The 22,931-nt window shown below is 37.2% G+C and overlaps 3 protein-coding genes and 1 pseudogene across 3 annotated transcripts; 3 read left to right on the forward strand and 1 right to left on the reverse strand.

Annotated features, from left to right (window-relative positions):
* The first annotated feature begins 1,138 nt into the window (after nt 1–1,138).
* LOC107593236 (serine protease inhibitor Kazal-type 1-like) lies at nt 1,139–3,404 on the forward strand. Its single transcript, XM_016282867.1, has 4 exons — nt 1,139–1,317; nt 2,177–2,199; nt 2,717–2,820; nt 3,091–3,404. The coding sequence occupies exons 1-4, from the start codon at nt 1,269–1,271 to the stop codon at nt 3,143–3,145; spliced, it is 231 nt and encodes a 76-aa protein (XP_016138353.1). The 5' UTR covers nt 1,139–1,268; the 3' UTR covers nt 3,146–3,404.
* A 2,829-nt stretch (nt 3,405–6,233) lies between these two features.
* On the reverse strand, nt 6,234–13,455 carry LOC107593237 (protein Spindly-like; annotated as a pseudogene).
* Nucleotides 13,456–16,276: 2,821 nt separating this feature from the next.
* LOC107593198 (heterogeneous nuclear ribonucleoprotein A0-like) lies at nt 16,277–17,992 on the forward strand. Its single transcript, XM_016282810.1, has one exon. The coding sequence runs from the start codon at nt 16,350–16,352 to the stop codon at nt 17,271–17,273; it is 924 nt and encodes a 307-aa protein (XP_016138296.1). The 5' UTR covers nt 16,277–16,349; the 3' UTR covers nt 17,274–17,992.
* Nucleotides 17,993–20,850: 2,858 nt separating this feature from the next.
* Nucleotides 20,851–22,207, forward strand: LOC107593199 (heterogeneous nuclear ribonucleoprotein A0-like). The gene has a single exon (XM_016282811.1). The coding sequence runs from the start codon at nt 20,923–20,925 to the stop codon at nt 21,817–21,819; it is 897 nt and encodes a 298-aa protein (XP_016138297.1). The 5' UTR covers nt 20,851–20,922; the 3' UTR covers nt 21,820–22,207.
* Nucleotides 22,208–22,931: the final 724 nt, after the last annotated feature.

The raw sequence follows: 22,931 nt of genomic DNA on the forward strand, positions 1-22,931 counted from the left end.
ACAATAAAGGCGTTCAATTCAATTCAATGTCCCTCTTAATCATATTTTAGTTCTGTTTGACTACTCATCAAACTGATGAATTATTACCTAATCTCTTGATGGAATGTTTCATGACAAGATGGACAACATAAGATTTACTTATCATAACTTACTATAAAAACAACATTCAGAAGACAAAAGCATCCCAAACTGATAGGAGGCCATCAACCAAATAAAGCAATTTAGTTATGACTGTATATGTGAAGCCAGTAAAAAATTTAAAACAGTAGTATTGCAATATATTTATAAATGTTTATTTAAAAAAAAAACTTTTCTATTTAAATATATTTTAAAATGTATTCCTGTGATGGCAAAGCTGATTTTTAGCACTTATTACTGCAGTCTTCAGTGTCAAATTATTCTTCAGAAATCATTCTAAGTTGGCCCTCAAGAAACATTTCTTCTTATTATCAGTGTTGAGTTGTGATGCTTAATATTTGTTCTAATATTTTTTAAGGTTATTTGATGAATATACGTTTGAAAAGAACAGCAATTACTATATATTTATTATAAATGTCTCTACTGTCATTTTTCATCAATTTAATGCATCTTTGCTGAATAAAAGTTTTGTGGGTTTTTTTCTAGTCTTGTTTTTTTTACTTACCACAGCTCACTACAAAAACCCCATTCAGAAAAACAAAAGCATCCCAAACTGATAGGAGGCCATTCGCAAAATAAAGCAAATGAGCAATTACTGCATATGTGAAGCCCATGCAGATTTTGAAAACGAGGCATTTACTGACTATGAAAACAATTATAGGTAACGAGCCATCATTTTTTTGCAACAAACATTTTGCATTTTAATGAAGTTAGACGTCATGTTTGTAAAAAGAGGTCTTTATTTAGACCTCTGATTATTCAGCTTTGCTCTTCTCATGGACAAAAGGGACTTTATGCTTGTAAGTACGGCTTTCTGTTGCTATTTCTATTTATTAAAAAGTCAGGATAAGTAGTAAGAAGCAGAAGCAGTTTCTTTAGGATGCACTTTGTTGACGAAGACTTCTCTAATCTAAAAACCACAAACAAATGACCTTAGTCCCAAATGCCCTTAGTCATTGTTTGTGGACCATTGCATGAATGTCACCCGTCAGGTTCTTTCTGGGTAGGCAGAAACAATGAGAGGGAGGGAGGAGTGTTGGTAATTTCAAAAGCTATATAACTACAGAGCCCCGGATACAAAGATACACCTGCTGAATTTCCCACTCTCAACTCACACGACGACAGTGACCATGAAGTTTGCTATCCTGATCTGCATTTCTGTTCTCTTTTACCTCTCTGGTAAGTATCAAAATTGGCATTTTAAGGTACATAAATACAATCAAGTGTGAATATTGTGTAATAATTATCTTAATTAAAACCAAATCCAGATTTATACCTACCTCAGGCTACTACTGTTCTTTAAAATACATCATGTGACACTGATGTGTCATAATAATAAGTGTCATGTTTGAGATACACAATGTTTCTTTAACATATAGATGGTGACTTTTACATCATTGTTTGCTCCACACAATCCACACATGATAAGGTTACAGCTCACAAGATGAAACTTTTGTTCTTTAGAGCCATTATTCACTGACCCAGACGGACCCATTTTGTGATATTTTGGAATGGGTCCATGTTGTAGAGATCCATGATAGCTGACATATGACACTGATGAGAACTGGGATACTGCTTAGTGGGCCAGACTTTTTGGCGTTTTCAAAAAAAGAGAAAATATGGACAGAAGCAAGCCAGAATCCAAAAGATGAATTGTTGATATAGGGTTAGTTATCCTTTATCAAGCCTGATTCTCTGACCACAACCTATTTTGAAGTATTGTAGGAAAATATATCCCTTTAATCTATGCAAATACACTCAAGAACATTAAACTCAAGGAAGTTAATTGTTTGTTTTTTTTAAATGACAAAGATTATAACAAAAGGGAGAGAGAAAAAAGAAAGGGAGCACAAATACGTAAAGTACCTGCTATTAAAAAGAAACATACAATAGGTTGAACAGAAAGTACAAAACTTGCTTAGCCACTTTTTTCTTTTTTTATCTAAGTCTTGTCTGGAATTTCAACAGGGAAAAAATAGTGCCTTTACTGGTTCATTTCTCATAATAATATGCATTTTTTTCAATACTATTTCCACAGTGGCAGAAACACAACAGAGCGAGGTAAGTTAAAGTAAAAAAAAAAGTCATTTTAAAGTTACCAGATGTTGCAGTAACTATTTCAGATTTTTTATGTTTTTGAAACGTCTTTTATACTCACCAAGTTTGCATTTATTTGAACAAAACTACAGTAAAAACAGTAATGTTTCAATACGCCAGTATTTAGTGTCACATGTTCCTTCAGTAATCATGCTGATTTGGTGCTCAAGAAATATTTATTATTATTTTGTTTAATGTTAAAAACGTTTTTATGGAGACTGTCACATTGTTTTCAGGATTCTTTGATGATTATAATTTTTTAGCATTTATTTTAAAATAGAAATCTTTTGTAACATTATAAATGTTTTTACTGTCGCTTTTGATCAATTTAATGTGGCCTTGTTTGAAATTATTAATGTCTTTAAAAATCAAATTTACTGACCCCAAACTTTTAAAACAGTAGCATATAATCAAGTAAAATGGGATCATGATAATCATATTTTATTTTATTTTGGGAATCTTTCTGATATCTTCATAATAGGACAACAATGTTCCTGATTTTGGATGTACTCGTGAGTACAATCCAGTGTGTGGAGATGATGGAGTCACATACTCCAATGAGTGTATGCTACACTGGGAGAGCAAGTATGTGAGCAATGTGTAACACTGAACATTTGTGCAATGTAAATCCAGCATTTTGAGAAAGCGGAGGCAACAGATGTGAGAAATCTCAGGCTAAGCCCAGATGTCAGTTTTGAATCAATTACTTACAAACCTTTCAAGGTTTAGTAAACATGTTTTCATTATGAGGACAAAATATATTTTATAAAAAAAAGCACAAGGCATAGTCAACTTTTTTTTTTACAGCAATTCAAACAGTATTTGTCCCTCTTCTAACCGGTCTTCTCTGTTTAGGCATCGTAACAAGAACGTCAGCCTAAAGCACGTAGGAGTGTGTGAGACCTCCTGAACTCACTGCTGTTACATCTATGGCATCCAAAATGGCTTTCCATTTAGATACTACAGCAACTACGAATGATTTTCTGTCATACGTTAATCAGTATCATATAATGACATATGCTATTTAAACTTTTCCAGACATCACTTTGTCAACATGTAATTTCATGCAATAAAACAGTTAAGCATTTAAGAGCTCTATTTTATTAATAAATAAGAACTGTAATTTCAAATAAACCATATTTATAATCTACATTTTCTTTCTTTCTGTCCTGAAAAGGACAACAGCAGGATTTTGTAGTACATAAAAGCTTTTTTTTTTTCTGGACCAGATAAAAAAAAAAAAACTACAGAATCTTCAGAAAACTAAAAATACTTAAAATGACATTTTTAATATATGGGTGAATACATGATTACTTTTTGTTTGCATCATTCAAAAATACATTAAAAATTCAATTTGTACATACACTGACTCGAACATATATTTTCTATGATATAAATGTTTTTGCTTTCTGAAATGTATTTCATTTAGACATTTTTAGAGGGCCACGAAGTAAAAAATAGTGGGGGTGATACAACTGTCCTTATATTATAATCATCTGATTATAATGTTAAAAAGCTGATTTAAAGTAAATAAAAACCTGATCAATATGTTTTCTGTGAAAAAAATCCCACAGGAGAACACTTCTAAAATGTTTACAAGTTGTCCTTTTTTGTGGTGAACACATTTTAAATGATCATTACTTATCATTTGCTCATCTAATTATGTGAAAATGATAAAAAATTCTAGCACTACAGCTGTAAAATTCTGATTTTAAGTTTGATTTTTTTTTTTCTTTCTGATTTGTTATTAAAATTATACTTTATCTATAGGGCTTCTTTCAATTTTTAATAGCATGAAGACACTAATTTGCATGCCACATTCTTAATTGAGCAACCAGACAAATCCATAATTTACAACTCAATTATTTTATTAGTTCACTGTGTTCCAAGAAAGCAGCAGCAGTACCAATTTATACCAGTCGCATTTTAACCACCATAGAGTCCACAAGTGCCAGGATCTCCGCAAAATAACCGTCCTGCTCTCCTACATCCTGCTCTGTGAGCACCAGTTCTTGGTACTGTTTTTGCAGTTCACTAAGAGAGGCTGTCAATGCGGGATTCTGTTTATATTGAGTCTGACATTGAGCCATCATGGCAAGCAGAGTGCGCAGAGCCTTCTCTCTGCAGTCATGCTCAGGTGACGCTAAAAGCTCAGGCACAAGGCTACACCACCCCTGCTCCACCAACACGGGCAGGAGGGAGACTTCAGCATACTGTCGCAACCGTTCCTGATGAGACGAATCTGGTATAAGGTCCATTCCCACCTGTGATATCAACTCCTACAACACAAAGTACAAGTGGCTTTTAACAATGAGTCAATTAAATACGGTAGCTATAGATTGTGAAATGAAAAACTGACTTCAAACATGTTTATTTTCTCTTATGCTTACCAATGCTGCATTTATGTGATTAAAAAATGGTTAAATATCATTACATTTTAACATTTGATCAGATATAACTGCAGTACAAGATTATGAGATGCATTATTTGAATGCTTGGTCAAAGAGATGTGTATTTAATCTAGATTTAAACAGAGACAGTGTGTCTGAACCCCGAACATTATCAGGAAGGCTATTCCAGAGTTTGGGAGCCAAATGCGAAAAAGCTCTACCTCCTTTAGTGGACTTTGCTATCCTAGGTACTACCAAAAGTCCAGAGTTTTGCGACCTTAAGGAGCGTGATGGATTGTAGCGTGGTAGAAGACTAGAAGACTTTTTATTTTAAAGCACAGCCACCACAAAAATCTGACTTTAGCAGCCGTTTAATTTGAGATCATTGTTTAATTACAAATTTAAAATCATAAGATATAGTTTAATAGCTATGATACTGTTTTTGAAATCAAAATCTTTGCATCGCTAACAGGAAACTGGCAACAATGCTTTGGGGGGAAAAAAACAGTTATTGTTAAAAAAATAAAACATAAATAAACCCAAATAAAACAGTTCTTGAACAAGCATGGGTCCTAAACTCCTGAAACATTGGTGTCTCTTATTTGAAAGCAGTCAATGCAATTTGGGAAAGAAATCAATCAAATCTGTATGTGTGTGAAAATATTCAGATGTAACCCCCTTTGCAATCTTTAACATTTTCATAAGTAACTGTAATTTAATTACACATTTTTTTCCTCAGTAACTGTAACTAATTAGTTACATTTATTTTGTAATTAAATTCCGTAATTCCGTTACATGTAACTAGTTACTCCCCAAAACTGCATGTATGTTTGTAAACGGTTATAAAACAGAGAAATAATAGGTACACAAGTTGAAAACAAAAAGTTAATGAATTACTTAGGCTGGATTAGTTAAAAAAAATTTTTTATTTAAACAGGCTCAAATAGTTAACTATATTACAAAGTATTAATACATGTATAAAAGGAAACTGTTCTACAAATCATGTGCATAGACAGGACAAGCCACAAAATAATGTACACTTGTAAAATACATACACAATATATATATTTTTTACTATAAACAATTATGATAAAGGATTCACATTTTACATTCGCCAAACTACTGTTGAGCACACTCGTTTGCTATCGAGTTAACATGAGTGGGCTGTTGGTACGTTTTCCTTCTTTTCAGTTCTCCAGTTCTCCTCCTCTTCACTGCTTTGATGAGTTTGAACCTCATTTTTGCTATTGGAGTCACTTACAGGAGACCTACAGGCAAATCATTCAGTTTGTGGTGGTTCAAAATACAGACCTTAAGTGCTAAAATGTAAATGTCATAAAACAGCATTAAGTTAATTGCAACTACCATTATTGCTACTGCCACAGGACTGTTTCGTTAAAAGTTACACTTTTAATGTCACTGTCAAAAAGGTCTGACAGTTGAAGTGCAAAAGGTTAACAACTATGTATTTATATTACTCAAATATCAGGCTACATTTCACAATGTTTTAACAGTCCTTTAACAGCTCATCTTCACATAGTGTAGTCATTAAACCAAGATCAAATGAGATTAAATGTCAAAATAAGTTCCTTCGAGCTACAGGGTTTCTGAGAGGCAGCGGCAGAGCGGAAAGTGACAGTCGAGGAGTGAGTGTTCTCATAAAACCCAGGAAGAAAAAGATGACAAAGACTGTAAAGTTGACACAGCGCAGGAGAAAGGAGAAGGATTGGCATGCAGAGGATGGCACTGACCTGGGCGCATCAGGAATGCAGACTGGGGGATCCTCGCAGATTCTAACAGACTTGCTTTCACGGGGCAGTTCACCTCTGAATACATAATGGTACATTTATTACCAGCATATAATTGCAGCACAAAGATTAATTATTACAGCAGTTATCAAATAGAGTGCAAAAGTACTCACCCACTTTTTCAGTGGCCCTTCTTATACATCTTTTTATAGGAAAGTCTTCATTAAAGAGTTCATGAACCAAATCAACCAGCTAACCATACCAGCCTCTTTTCGCAGTGCCTCGTGGAAATGGGTGCTAAAAAATGCTTTTTTAAAGGGGTCCTATAATGCTCTTTTACAAAGTCTTGATTTTGTTTTGGGGGTGTACTAGAACCTTGTTATATTACAATAACTTTCTCCCCAGCCTGGCACAAACGGCTAGATTAGTTCAGGGTTTGATGAAGGCCGCCTTCTGAAAAACAAAATGTGTTGTGATTGGTTAGCTGTCCCAGTGCGTTGTGATTGGCGAACAGCTTAGTTGATTAATGGCCCGCCCCTTGCCAATGCAACAAATTCCGTCTGCTCCAGTATCGTTAAGAATGGCATCAATATTGCCATATCAGTTTGAGCCGGATTCAGACCCCGAGAATATTGAACAAGAGGATCGCGCAGAAGCTTTGCACGCACGGATATTGCAAGACATATTAGAGTGATAACATTATTGTTTTTTATTTTTTGGCTAAATCAGTTTTAGATAGGATGTCAACAACCACTTAAAAATAACTGAATTTACTATGTACAAATAACGGTAATATGTATTATGTTTATTGTTCTTTAATTCTAACATTATAACATGAATTGCAGTGAAACTGTTATACAGTTGAATTTATTTATACAAGTCTCATAATTGAAGTGCAAATTCTGCAGATTACATCATTGTCCAGTATTGTACTGTCGGCAATTTATAAAAACGTTTTCATAATTGTGACAAACATATTTACATACATAATTATTCAGGTGCATGTGTAATAACTTGCGAAAACTTGACGCTACAGCAGCACTTCTTCGTCGTCATCTTGTCTGACGCACCACGACCTCGCCCCTCCCCACCCCCCCAACCATTAGAATTTCCGTAGGCGGGAATTATTTTAATGATATTCTAATGAGCCGCTTTCTGACATCACAAAAACCCCGGAAAACAACGCTGTAGTCCAAACGAGCCGTTCGAACGGCCTATATATGTGTAATATTTTAACCGAGCCCCCACTAACTGAGTTTAATGCCACAGTTATGTTAGAAAGCATCTCATTCTTGTTTCTGTGGTGGTGCGTCAGGCCCACCATGGGGCGCACGGTCCGGAGCGCTGTATGATTGATGCATTTGTTTAATTTAAATATACTCCAAATATATGAACTTAGCTATTTTAAATACTTTATATTTAATATGTTCGTTTATGTCCAATATTTAGTGTTAAACTGTTGGTCTTTAAAGTAAATCTACTTTCGATTTTCACCGTTGACTGATTTTGCAGACCAGACTGATAACTTCCATGCGTCGATGCGACAAACTTGTCACAGGACGCACGGTCCTAATAGCGATGTATGACCGAATATATATAAACTAGCGGTTTTAAATATTCTTGTATTAAACATGTTAGTTTATCAGTATGTTTGAAAGTATATTATTTAGATTTATGGTGCTTCCATAGGCTCCCTCTCTCTTGCGCACGCAGTTTAAAACACCAAATAGTTATGTAATAGCCTATGACAAGTACAGGAAGTCTCTCTCTTGCCCCCACCCACCCATGCACGATAATATCGTCTATCGGCGATCTCACGGACTGGCGATATGACGATATGAAAAATGACCATATCGCCCAACACTACTTTAAATTTGCTTGTCATGATTCTAAATTGGTGCAAAGTTCCTTGCACCATCTTACCAATGATTAACATCCTCGTAGATCACAGTAGGTCACTCTTAGACTTAGATTTATGAGTTATTGTTAAAAATCAATTCTCCTCTGGAGAAAACGAAAGGAATTTTTACTTTCGGAACCCAACTGTTGCACTCTATTACACACTAAACTGGTTTATGTAGAAAACTAAGCTTCAGAGGTGGAGAAAAAATTACCATTAGGTGTATATTTCATCTTTAGTTCTTCAAGCCTGACTTGGAGCCTCATATTGTCGCTGTGCCTTTGTTTTAGTGCTTGCTCTGTGCCATAGAGTTTCCTTTCATTCTTGCCATAGACAACTCGTCCTTCAGTTTCTCTGCATCCTTCCTATACACATACATGTCATAATTGCTTTGAAAGGGTCTGAGGTAACACCACCAGTACAAATAATTAATGAGAGAACACCTACTTTGAATTCGAAAGTTGCATTTTTAATAGGTCTGTGTAATAGGTCTCATCCATAAGTTCGCCCTCTTTAGAGGGGGCAGGTGGATGCTGGTCTTTAACAGTCATCTGTTGGTGACAGAGTTAATAATATTAGTTTCTCAAACTGTAATATGTTTAATTTCTATGTTGAATGTAATATGTAAAGCTCACCTTCTCTTTCGCCAGTTCTCTTACTTTCATCATCAGGCTTTCTATCTCATTGTTCTTTTCAGATAACATGAATTGCAATCGTTCAAGCTGTGCTGGGTCGGCCCTGTTGCCCTGGAGCTGCATAAGGGTGGCTATCTGCATCTAAAACAGCAGACACAAGGAAAACTATTTTGTGAGAAAACTTAAATAAAATGTAGAAAGGTTTCTCATAAAACATTATTTACCTTCATGCGGTGCATATGTTGCTTGGTGAAAGCATGCTGCTTTTGTAGAGACTCATGCTGTCGTTTCATGCTGTTCAGCTGCCGCTCCATCTCTGCTCTCTTGTCCTCTACCTGTGCAAATCCAAATATTTTGTGTCATGGCACAAAGGAATTTAAGTATAACCTCGTGAAACATTTAGTACTGAGCATTTCTATATATTAACTAGGGCTGCCCCCTAATAGTCGACCAAAATTTTATTAGCCGCAGGAAGAAAAAAAATTCACATTGGCGAAGTCACGCAGATCGTTAACGGCTGGTCTATGGTAATACAGTACATGCGGCAGGACATCCAAACGCTCGCCTATCATTCATCCACCACAAATACGGCTTATCATCTGAAATATGTAAGTAGCAGCACTGTTACATGGCCGCTCAATCTAATGTTAACCTAGAGAAATGTGCGCTGTTTAAAGTAATTATGCCATTTTTACGGTTCCTAATATTGTTTTGGGAGTCTCCTACAATAGGATTACATGCATGCAAGGTCAAAAAATGCTTTCGTTTTCTCAAAATGTGCATTTTATATCACCTCATTTTCCAGAGAATTTCAAACGATTCGTTCGAAGCAGTTCAAAGATTCAGTCTCTCTAAACCCCTCCTGTCCGTGAGCCTGCTCTGCTCTGATTGGTCAGATGGCCTAGTCTGTTGTGATTGGTCTACGGCATTCAGCGCATTTCGGAAACGATATGCCTATTTCAATAGTTAGGGTTAGGTTCAATAGTTCTGCATTTTGAACGCTCTATAGAAAATATAAACATCTATTATTTATCATACTTACAGGTTGTGATTCAGTGGGGCAGCTGGTCCAAATAAACAGTTTTGTGAATCCCGCTTTGAACTCCCCGAGATTAAAGAAGCAGTCGTCAGTAGAATGAGGTGTTTGTGAGCAGGGTCAAGTTTTTCGCGGCCGCCAATGTAGAACATAGGTGCAATTATGCAAATGTGTTACCCCGTGACGTTTAGCCGTCACGGAAGTGGGATTCTAATTTCTAATGTCTCGTTTCAGCTGTTCAGAGTCGATTCTATATTTTGGGAGACAATAACTTTATTTATCGTGCACTTTCAGCTTTACAGCCGTGCAGATCGTTTACATTCACATACAGCTACATTACACACTGCATGAAAGGCAATACTGGAAATGGCATAATAGGGGCACTTTAAGTGTGGAAGCTGAACAGTACCGCTCGCTGCAGGACAGATGGAGGCGCCGGTGCGCTCACTTGCTCTTAAAACACTCTGTAATTTTTGGTCATACAGATAAAAGTAATACATCTTTCAAATCTGTAAAGACTCTACATTTATTTGTGTGCACTCAGAATAACAACGAAACGCGCTTTTGTAAAATAATGAAAGCAAACAGGATGCGCTTTCTGCCGTCTTGGTCTGTAACCTTAAGCGCGAAACTCCGAGTATATCTTTGCCTTACAGACATTAAAAATATATCTATAGATAGTGAAATGTCTACTTTAAAAATGAACCAATTCAAATGTAAAACAAATATTCTCAGATTATGTAATAATCCGTGTGAAACATGCATACAGGCGCATCCACTACTGTGGAGATGACGAGAAAGCACTTGTTTATCAGTGAATTATTAAAATGTTAATGCAGCCTCCTTACTGTTTTTCCCTGACACATTCATAATCATAGCTTCCGCGGTGCGCTGTAGCAAGCTTTATGTGTGCGCTTGAGCGCTTATTAGGCTTTGTAGGCAATTAAAGGATCATTATAATTATTTAAATGGTTTAATAAACGTGCGATTAGTCAAATAAGATGAACGACTACTAGTCGACCAGAAAAATCTTTAATCGAGGGCAGCCCTAATATTAACAGTTTATAGTAATTTTACTAGGTTTACTGCCTTTTTTTTAACCAAAAAAGGGTATTGCATAGGAATTATAAAATGTTATTCAGATTATCTCAAAATTAAGCTCGAGTTATAATGAAATCTCTTAGCAGACATAAATATCATAAGTAAAGTAGTAGAAGTAATGCTTAATGATGTACCTCAGAAAACAAGGAATTGCCTTTGCTGTTTGGATCTTGTGCCTGCTGCAACACCTGTTCCAGCTGGATTTGAAGGTCTTGGTTGGCTTCACAAGCTTTCTACATTGAGTAGAACAAATACTGCTCCAAAGTTGCCTGCAAGACAAGGTCACACTTCAGCACCAAGGGCACACTGACATTCCTTATTTCTATGAAATCTTAAAAATAAAGATTGTAAAGTACTTTACCATTGCTGATTCCATATCCATCTTCTGCATTTGCAGCTCAAGGATCTCTGAGGACATTGTTTCATGTGCACGTTCTGTAAGGACATGAAGTTCTTCGGTTTTGCTGTTTAGTGCTTCAGACTGCTGGTCCAGCTTGTGTCTCATCTGCTTCTCAGCAAGTTGAGCCTCCTCTAAATGTGTCTTCATTTTTTCCAACTACAAAGAAAGATATGAGATATTTCTTTTCAGGACAATAAGTTACACAATAAGTAACTTTTTGAAATTATGCTTTAACCCAAAAAGTGTATAAGTTTTTTTTGCTACTAGTGGCATCACCAAATGTAAAATTTTAAATAATTGTAAGATTTCCCGAACACTCGCCCATATCCAACATATCCAATTGTCAGAAATTATTTTAACATAAAAAAAAGTTACATACTTGAATTTCAATGGAAAAAAACATGGAAGATGAATGAATCCACTGGCAACATCTGCTTCATATAGAGAAGAAAATAAAACATGCTCCTTTTAAAGATGAAAACAGCAAATATACTGACCTTATTCTTTAAATCACTGAGCTCAAGAGCATGATTCCTCTCCAGCAGAGTTTGTTGCTGCTCTATTTGATGTTTCTGTTGGGTTTTGACAAGATCAAATTCTGATCGCAGACTCTCCAGCATTCGGGCCTTTAACTCAACTTCTCTTTGTAAAGAGTATTTCTCTTGTTCCAGATCCTGCAATTAGAGAACATTGTTAAAATTACATTTTAGCACATTTAAGGAATCATTAACTGATAAACAGTACTGTCAATTATCATACTGTGAAGATCAAATGCTGGGTCAGTACCTCAATGACATTGGACATCTCAATTCGTTGTTCCTCCAATTTGTTGTGCAGATCCATTTTGTCATCCAAGAGTTGAAGTCCATACTGCCCAGCCCTCTGAAGAGCCTCTTCTCCTTCCTGCACCTTCCGCCACAACACTTTATTCTCATCCTCTAGATCTGACATCTAAAATCAGAGAGAATATATGTGAGCATTTACCTGTGTAGAAGAATGTGTACACTTTTTGTCTCTATCATTTATATATATTTATATATATATATATATATATATATATACAGTGGGTACGGAAAGTATTCAGACCCCTTTAAATTTTTCACTCTTTGTTATATTGCAGCCATTTGCTAAAATCATTTAAGTTAATTTTTTTCCTCATTAATGTACACACAGCACCCCATATTGACAGAAAAACACAGAATTGTTGACATTTTTGCAGATTTATTAAAAAAGAAAAACTGAAATATCACATGGTCCTAAGTATTCAGACCCTTTAGTGACAACACTCGTTGCCTTCTCTAGAGCTGCTCAACCAGGTCTCGTCCCATTCGTCGATATTTGTAATATCACAAATCCCAGAAAATATGTGTTGTAGTCCAAACGAGTCGTTCATTGTAGTTTTTGAAAAGAGATTTCTGTTCAATAAAATATCTCCTTTTGAAGGGGACTTTGAGCTTTGTAATTTTGCAGATCTTTTTTTATGCTCAGACAGCAACATTACAGACAAACTAAAGTTGAAAAGTGAAAAAACATAATAGCACCCCTTTCAAATGTTTGCCCCAGTCCAGCCCTGTCAGTCACCATTCACTTTGATTGCATCTTTGTCCACAGAGTAATAGTGATTCACCTTTAGTGTCTCATTTAAGAAAGAATGTCAAATAGGACAGGAACAGCATGAGGGTGCGTAAATGATGACATAATCTAATGTTTTTGGTCAACTATAGCGTTAAACGCATTAGTTTGTTACGTCGCACTAACTGCAAACTTCGATCAAAAACATTGCGTGGCACTGGTAATAAGAATGTTTTTATAATGTAACATTTAATTGACAGATACAAAATACGTATCTAAAAGTGTTTACCTTTAGGTTTAAAAGTTGGCGATAGCAACCTTATATCTGAAGAATGAACTGCCCCAGCCACTTTCTGGCTCGGGAACTCGAACGGCTAGTTTGAATTCTGCAGCAGTCGTCAATCACGTATCGCGAGAAAACACGAGGTTTCCAATCCTTCACAACATACCGCTCTTTAGTCTCTCTAACGCCACTCAGTGGTCATACTTGATATAATTAAAATCACTGCTTTAGATCAGAGGTGCCCAAACCTTTTACAACATTTATATAAAAAAAGTATCTTTATTTTTGTCCCACTCTTGTGATATGGCATGGCAGGCCAAATCAAAGGTGGCCCTGGTTTGGGCATCTCTGCTTAAAACTGGTGAAGGATAAAACATTTCTTCTCAACAATGAATGCTTTCACTGCAATGCATGTCTTTTGCTAAAAAAAATTCAGCTTGAAGCATATGTACACCCTGAGCTCAGTAAAATGTCCAAAGAGATGGGAGATTTTAAGTCATGGTGCTTCTGGTGACCTGCAAAAAATTTACATTTGGTCTAACTGAAATTATAAGCAGCAAAAGTCTATAAGCAGCTAGTATTTTTGTCTTGAAAATGTAACTGAGTAAGGAACATGAGTTGCAACTGAACATTTAACTGAGAACGCCTTTCTTAAGCAAACACATCTAGTATAATACACAAAACTGTTATGGTGGTTTTTAATAATGATTGGATGTTATGTTTTCAAAAGAAGTCTCGGCAGTGCTGTTTAATATTTTTTATGGAACCCCTTATGCTATTTTTTTTCAGGATTATTTGATGAATTCAAAAGGACAGTATTTATTAGGGAAAAATATTTTGTAACATTATAGCTAAATGTTTTACTGTTACTGAGTAACAGTACTGTTACTGATCAATTTAATGTGTCCTGGCTGAATAAAAGTATTAGTGTTTCATTCATAATATTTTAGTGGTTTTGCAAAATTGCATTTAATTATTTGTGAGGATCTGTTTAAAGTCCTGCCCTTGGTATGAATGACATTGTAATAAACAATGGTTATGAATATAGGAATGAAGTATTTGGAATGACATTAGTGCACTGAAAAAGAAGTTTGTTTTTGACTTCAGGAAGTGTGAGGGTGGAAGGAGTTACACATCACTCAACATTCATAGGGTTCCTGGGGAGGTTGTCAACGGTTCCAAATTTCTTGGTTTTCAGTTTCTAAATAGTTGTCAGACAACATGGCCCTATTTACACCTGGTATTAACATCTCTCTTGGGTGACCTGATCACAAGCACTGAGCAGATTTGTAAATGTTAAATACCAGGTGTAAACAGAACCCATGAATCACATACTCATATTTCTTGTGTCATTTGGATATGGCCAAAAGTAATGAATTTCTACCTTAGTATGCAATAGTGTCCTCATGTATACAGTTAGTCATTTTGCATATCTAAAGTCTTTAGGTCAATTCAAAATATGCAGCCATAACAGCTTGAAACCTCATCTCACACTTAGACGATGATGTGTTTTGCATATTAAAAGGTGAGAACACTCTCATACAAAGACACAATCTCCACCCATCACCATTAAGTGTCACCAAATATCTGTTAAGTTCTGGCTCCAGACATTTCATCTGTTATGCAGATCTTGTCTATCAGTTCCTATTGCTCATGCTGAGTGGATAAGTCATGTATCTGTCCTCTCAATGAAACTCAGCCAATTTTCAAATAAAATTCAGTTTTAGTTAGCAAGCAAGATTTGCTGTGATGTCACACTTTTCCACCGGCCTCACATTGTCTAGAACAAAATATAGGCTATATTTGTGTGTGTGTGTGTGTGTGTGTGTGCATATAGGCCAATAGCCTACATGAGTGAATATAAATAATCAAAATACATTAAAATAGGGTTTGTTTAACTATTTCATGTTACCACTATAATCAATAGAACCATATATAATTTTTAGACAAATAAAGCTGCCATCATTAACTATTTATGATGAGGACGATAACAGTATTAGAAATTATTCAGTCCACCAAAACGCTATGAAGAGTGACACAAGTGCCCTAGAAACGGCCACATGTGAATTCATAGCAAATCTCTCTGTCTTTTACATGCTATAGCAAGATTTGCTGTGATGTCACACTTTTCCACCGGCCTCACATTGTCTAGAACAAAATATAGGCTATATTTGTGTGTGTGTGTGTGCATATAGGCCAATAGCCTACATGAATGAATATAAATAATCAAAATACATTAAAATAGGGTTTGTTTAACTATTTCATGTTACCACTATAATCAATAGAACCATATATAATTTTTAGACAAATAAAGCTGCCATCATTAACTATTTATGATGAGGACGATAACAGTATTAGAAATTATTCAGTCCACCAAAACGCTATGAAGAGTGACACAAGTGCCCTAGAAACGGCCACATGTGAATTCATAGCAAATCTCTCTGTCTTTTACATGCTATCTTTTTCATATTTTTTATCGCATCTAACTGTTAGTTCCAGATATCTGTATTCGTTTTCTCAGATGTGAATGTTGAATGTGGAGCAAATTCAGCTGTCTAGGTTCTAGTTCTAAAACCCTGCAGAGAATAAGTAGTTTCTAGATGGGTTCCTTCCAAAAATTCATAGCCTATGTGTTTGAATGTCAGTTTTAGACCTATGATAAAAAACGTTAGCATTATTTGAAGTGACTTTCACATTCTGTGCTATTACATAAATTACAAATGATTAAACTAATTTTACATACTGCATTGTAGAAAACAAGATGCATATTTGAGAATTTTAAAATTAAGTTTATTTTCACATTTATACAAATTGGTAGTTTTTTATTTGACATTTTATATGTTAGAAACTGTGGTCTTTAAAAATGCTATTTAAAATTCAGTGATATATGTGATTTTTATTTAGTTTTTTGACAATTCCACAAAGCCCGCCTTTTCCAGCGAAGGGGCGTGTCTTATTGCAAGAGAGAACACTGCGTCATGACGACAGTCGTTTTAAAAAAGGCACTTTCTTTCACAGTAGAGTCGTTACGGCGGTCTAGTGGAACGATATGTCAGCAATGGAGCAGCTTTGCAAACTTTTCGTTGGTGGCCTGAACGTCCAAACAACTAACGATGGGCTCCGCGCTCATTTTGAACAGTACGGCTCACTAACGGACTGTGTGGTGGTCCAAAACGATCAACTTCAGCGGTCTCGTTGTTTCGGCTTCGTAACGTACTCCACCGCAGAGGAGGCTGATGCAGCAATGGCCGCCAGGCCACATGTGGTAGACGGTAAAACCGTGGAGCTGAAGAGAGCCGTGGCTCGCGAAGACGCCGGGAAGCCCGAAGCTCTCGCCAAAGTCAAGAAGATATTCGTCGGGGGTTTAAAAGAGGACATCGAGGAGAACACCCTCACCGAGTATTTCTCGCAGTTCGGCATGATCGAGAAATCCGAAGTCATCACCGACAAAGACACCGGCAAGAAGCGTGGGTTCGGCTTTGTCCACTTCGAAGATAACGACTCGGCCGACAAAGCCGTCGTGCTCAAGTTCCACATGATCAACGGACACAAAGTGGAGGTCAAGAAAGCGCTCACGAAACAAGAGATGCAGGCCTCCGGCGGAGCTCGGGGCGGCAGGGGGAGAGGAGGAGGAAGAGGTATGGGGCGGAATCAAAATGGCTTCGGCGGCGGGAGAGGAAGCTACGGCGGCTACGGGGGTGGCTATGGCGGAGGCTACGGCGGCAGTGATAGCGGCTACAGCGGCGGCTACGCAAGCGGAGGCTACGGGGGCGGATACGGAGGAGGCTACGGCGAACAGATGGGAGGCTATGGCGGTGGTAACGGTTACAGTGACTTTGGCAGCGGATACGGCCAGCAGTCCTCCGGCTACGGGCCCATGAAGAGTGGAAACACGTACGCCGGCAGAAGCGGAGCCCCTTACCCCCGTGGCGGCGGGTCTGGTTACGGCAGGGGTGGCTACGGAGGCTACTAAAGCGTGTTGGAAAAAGACTCGGAAAGCTGCCCTCCTCCTCCTCCCCCCTAGGTTCTCTCGGTTTCCACATTGGGCTCATTCACCCGGCCATGCAAGAGATGGCGGACACTGTGAAAGCATACCTTTAAAGACCTCAATTCTTCACAGGTAGGAAGAAGATCTCTTCCCAGAAACCTGACTTGCTCGACCAGCTTTAGTTGTAGGACACGTTCTAGTATATTATATATCATTTTATTTTCCACGTTTTAGGGCATGCAGCAAAGTTGGCCCTGGCTGTTTTCTTTTTTATGATGCGATTTGTTCGTAACCCATTCGTTTTAAAATTCAGTTTTGTTCAACACTGGCGATTTGTTGTCAAAATGCATTCTCAGTAACTTAGACCTGTTTTCTATATAAACTGTTGCCTATTGTCATGGGGGGAGGGGGATTAACGCATGCAGTTTTGAGTTTGTGTTCGTCTGTATAAAACCCACCACGAGTTTTTCCAAACTAGTTTATCATGATGGGATAGATTAGGCTACGTTATTTCTTTTATTTTGTAAACCAGCGCAGAAACCCATTAATGGATTTCAGTTCAACGCTGTATGAGCATCATTTACTTCCAACATTCTCTTGTGTATTGTATATTATGTCTTCAGATAAATTCAGTATTGTTAAACATTGATATGCAATTGTATGTTACTTTTAAATAAAAGTTTCACAGCTTAATTATCCTTTCAGACGGCGTTTTGGCTGATAAGACTTTAACTAAGGACTTTCCACCACACCTGAGATAGTCATTTAAGCATATATGTAGTTGCATTCCTACTTGACAAACCTAACACTGCCCCACATTCAGTGCTATAGAAGTATATATATTTATATAGTGTTTATATTTACTCTTGATTCCCAAATATAGGTGTTCTTTCAGTTATTCCAGTACTTCAAAATAGCTGTAGCAGTTTGTTTGTACAGGTAACCTGTTCAGTACCTGGGTTCGATTGTGATAGGACTGAAATATCTCATTAGGATATCATCCTGCGATCTAGGTATGTAATCAACCTGTCTTCACTACGTGTTGGTCAAGTATTGCAATTTTTTTCATAAATGGATTATATTTATTCCTAAAGTTGTTTTTAATTAGTCTCCATCCATAAGTCAAGTGGACTTTACATGAACTGGTGCGATGGAATTTGGGTTTGTAACACCGCGGCTTATTAGGGCCTGGATATGCCATTTTAAGGATTTTTTTTTTTTTTTTCTTGAGCAAATTTTTGTTTTATCTTGCATGACTAATGTGTTCCCTTTTCTTCCTGTCTTCCTCCCTAGGTGACCTTGGGTGCCGGACTCTGCCCACATCAACTTGTGGCCATGGAGTTTGGTTATCTACACAATCCAGAGTAGTTATGATTTTAATAATGGACTGGTGAAATGAAGACATGGAATTTTAGTGTCTCGTTTTTTTAATATATTTTTATATAATTCTGTATACATTTTTAATAAAAAAAAAAAAAAGTTTGTTGAAATGATTATTTTGTGTGTGTGTGTGGATTATGTGCATGGAACAAGCAATAGCAGTGCCAATCTTGTGTTAGCTGGTATGTGATCTTATGTCTGATCTCTTCACTTTATTTATATATCTATATATACAAACTTAAAGTAGTTTGACTTAATTTAAGACTAACATACTGTATTTCCTGTATGATTATTTTACTACTGTGGTTTTTTTTTGTGCAAAAATCACTTGCAGATACAAAAATCAGACCATATTGGTGACCGCAACAAAGCCAAACATCTGACCATCTCGCTTGAAACTTACACTTTTAAATAATCTTTAACCAACGATCTTACTGCAGGTGTCCTGCTCTTTTTCTCACCTAGGAAACTCCTCAGTAATCCCCAATACTCCCACCAGTCACCTTATTATTTGGCTTGCTTGTTTTAAAATGGTGGCATCCTTTAACTTTCAACAAAATGCACTTTAATTGGATTAAGGAATATATCTTCTAACAAGTGTACAAACACATAAACCTATAAACACTGAGTGAATGATAAAGTTGCACTGTCCCTCAGCCTAGGTGACCTACTTTCCTACACATCAAAACATCATATATAATTTTTAATTGTGCCAAAAAGTGATCAGTGTAAGACATAAAGACCAAGTTGAGGCCTATACAGGCCTAAAGTTAACTTGAGTTTGTTCATAGTGCTTCCAGGCTATTCCACAAAAATTACTATTTTTCTAATAAAAATATATTAAACTTTTTAGAATCACTGAAACACATTTGTGCTTTGTGTAGAGTAGTTTTGCTCACCAAGATGCTTATGAACTGCCATCATAATATGGTAAACAGGTCATAAACTTGTAAAATGCCTGTAATCCAGTGTTTTAAGACGTGATTTAACTTTGTAAGGGGGTTTAAAAGTTCATAGTTACAGTGTGTGTGTGTTTCGCCTGATTTCTTAGTTTTTGGAAATTGACCACTGGACACTTACTGAGATTTAAAATATATTATATAAATTGCACTCAAAGATTTATTTGCAGCAAAATAAACACTACAATACTGAGTATAACAGGAAAGTGTTTTTTTTTTACAATAGAAATGTCTAAAAAAACACTTTCAATTCCCTGATATTTCCAGGATTCAGAGTAGAATGGCATTTGCAACAGAAATGTACCTGCTGTCAAGTTTACATATAACACATTAACGAATGTGTTAACTACAAAAATACGCTTTTAAACCCAAAACGAATGGATTCACAAATTAGCTTTGATTCTAGTTCCAGGCTACAATGCGTCTTGCTAATCAAGGATGGGTTTGATTTAAGTGCTTTACTTTTTATCCAATCAGAGTCCACTACGTATGTGTTGACGCGCGCAAATGGAACCGCCCCCGCGTTTCTAACGCATTGACTTCTTTCTTCCGTTCCGCGTGTTCTCAATCAGTATATATTAAACTTTTTAGAATCACTGAAACACATTTGTGCTTTGTGTAGAGTAGTTTTGCTCACCAAGATGCTTATGAACTGCCATCATAATATGGTAAACAGGTCATAAACTTGTAAAATGCCTGTAATCCAGTGTTTTAAGACGTGATTTAACTTTGTAAGGGGGTTTAAAAGTTCATAGTTACAGTGTGTGTGTGTTTCGCCTGATTTCTTAGTTTTTGGAAATTGACCACTGGACACTTACTGAGATTTAAAATATATTATATATTATATAAATTGCACTCAAAGATTTATTTGCAGCAAAATAAACACTACAATACTGAGTATAACAGGAAAGTGTTTTTTTTTTTACAATAGAAATGTCTAAAAAAACACTTTCAATTCCCTGATATTTCCAGGATTCAGAGTAGAATGGCATTTGCAACAGAAATGTACCTGCTGTCAAGTTTACATATAACACATTAACGAATGTGTTAACTACAAAAATACGCTTTTAAACCCAAAACGAATGGATTCACAAATTAGCTTTGATTCTAGTTCCAGGCTACAATGCGTCTTGCTAATCAAGGATGGGTTTGATTTAAGTGCTTTACTTTTTATCCAATCAGAGTCCACTACGTATGTGTTGACGCGCGCAAATGGAACCGCCCCCGCGTTTCTAACGCATTGACTTCTTTCTTCCGTTCCGCGTGTTCTCAATCAGTACGTCCATTGTAAGAAAATGACTAACCAGCTTTGCAAATTGTTTGTTGGCGGCCTGAACGTCCAAACAACCGACGAAGGCTTGCGGGCACATTTTGAACAATATGGACAGCTGACCGACTGCGTGGTGGTGATGAACCAGCCGCTGCAGCGCTCCCGGTGCTTCGGCTTTGTAACGTACTCGAGCGTTGAGGAAGCGGACGCCGCCATGGCAGCTAGGCCTCATGTCGTTGACGGCAACAACGTGGATCTGAAGCGAGCGGTGGCTCGGGAAGACGCCGGTAGACCGGAGGCACTAGCCAAGGTCAAGAAAATATTTGTCGGGGGACTGAAAGACGACATCGAGGACGAACACCTCCAAGAGTATTTCTCCCAGTTCGGTGTCATCGAGAAGGCTCAGGCCATCACCGACAAAGACACCGGGAAAAAGCGAGGTTTCGGTTTTGTTTACTTCGAAGACAACGACTCCGCCGATAAAGCCGTCGTCATGAAGTTCCACGTGATCAGCGGACACAAGGTGGAGGTGAAGAAGGCTCTCACCAAACAAGAGATGCAAACTGCCGGCGGTCGCGGCGGCAGGGGAGGCCGAGGAATGGGCCGGGGAAGCGGTTATGGCGGCGGAAGAGGCGGTTACTATAGCGACTACAGCTATCAGAACGGCGGCTACGGTAACGATGCTGGCAACTACGAAAGTCAAAGTAGCTACGGAGGAGGCTATAGCGACCAGACGGGCGGTGGATACGGCAACGGGAATGGCTACAGCGACTTCGGCGAGGGTTATGGACAGCAGTCTTCAGGTTACGGCGCTATGAAAGCAGGCTACTATTCCGGCAGGAGCAGTGGGCCCTACCCACGCGGAGGAGGCGGCGGTGGTGGTGGTGGTGGATATGGAAGAGGTGGCTATGGTGGATATTAGAAGCACTAATGTGACTCTTTAAGCTGTACTTCGCTTTTTTTACGCATACTATTTGGACACTGGACTTTCAAAACGAATTATTTGGTATTGGGTTTAAATGAGAATTATTCTGTGCCATTACCAGTACCAGCAGACACGCGTTGCGTTTTTCTTTGTTTAGGTTGAAGTCATGTTTACGCAAGTCAAGCCTGGTAAAAACCATGTAGGCTTCTGTATGATCTGTTTTAGGTTTATTGCCTGTCCATCGTTTGAGATGAAACTCAGGGGTAATGAAATTAAGCAGCTCATTGTTTCACTTCATGACCTTCTTTGTTTTTAAATGTAACTTAATTTCTGTTTTAATGGTATTACACCGTTCCTATTATAAAACTGTATTAAGTATATTTAATTTGATCCAAAAGTGGCTATATAAGCCTTTTAACCATTAAAAAAAAAATCTTTTTCATAAACATTTTCTGTCTGGTCCTTTTTTGTCTCCAATTCTCCACGCCAACCATGGTTTCAAATGTGTCTTTGATCTTTTCAAAATGCTTTCAGGTTTTGATGTCTTTAAGGCAAACATTCCCTCAAGTATTGTGGGTACTATGTAATAAATGAGCCATTTGATGCATTTAATCAGAAATATGCAATGTGTAGGCTCATCAAGGAATTCTTAAATGTTACGATTTGCACAAAATATATTTTAATGTAAACTTTGACTATTCTGAAATCACCAAATCAGTGTAATAGAACAGTGGTTTTCACATTTTGTATGTGTTCTTTATCTGACACACTCGGCTGAGTTCATGGAGCTCTCATTTAATGAGCTGGTTATCGCTGGTATGTCAAGGGAGCCATACAAAATATGCAGAGCGGTGGGTCCCCAGGACCAGGCTTGAAAACCACTGTATTAGAGTGATTTCTGCAGGATTATGTGACTCAGAAAACTGGAGTAATGGATACTGGATATTGCATCCATGCTTTGAATAAGACATTTTAAAATCTATATTAGAAAAGTTATTTTAAGCTGAGTTCTTTCATGTTATTGTTTAATTTGTAGCCATGTTGAGTAAAAAAAGTGAAAGTGAAGTGACATGTGGCCAAGTATGGTGACTCATACTTGGAATTAGTGC

The sequence above is a fragment of the Sinocyclocheilus grahami genome, unplaced genomic scaffold (genome assembly GCF_001515645.1).
Source record: "Sinocyclocheilus grahami isolate Dianchi unplaced genomic scaffold, SAMN03320097.WGS_v1.1 scaffold167.1, whole genome shotgun sequence".
Taxonomy (NCBI): Eukaryota; Metazoa; Chordata; class Actinopteri; order Cypriniformes; family Cyprinidae; genus Sinocyclocheilus; species Sinocyclocheilus grahami.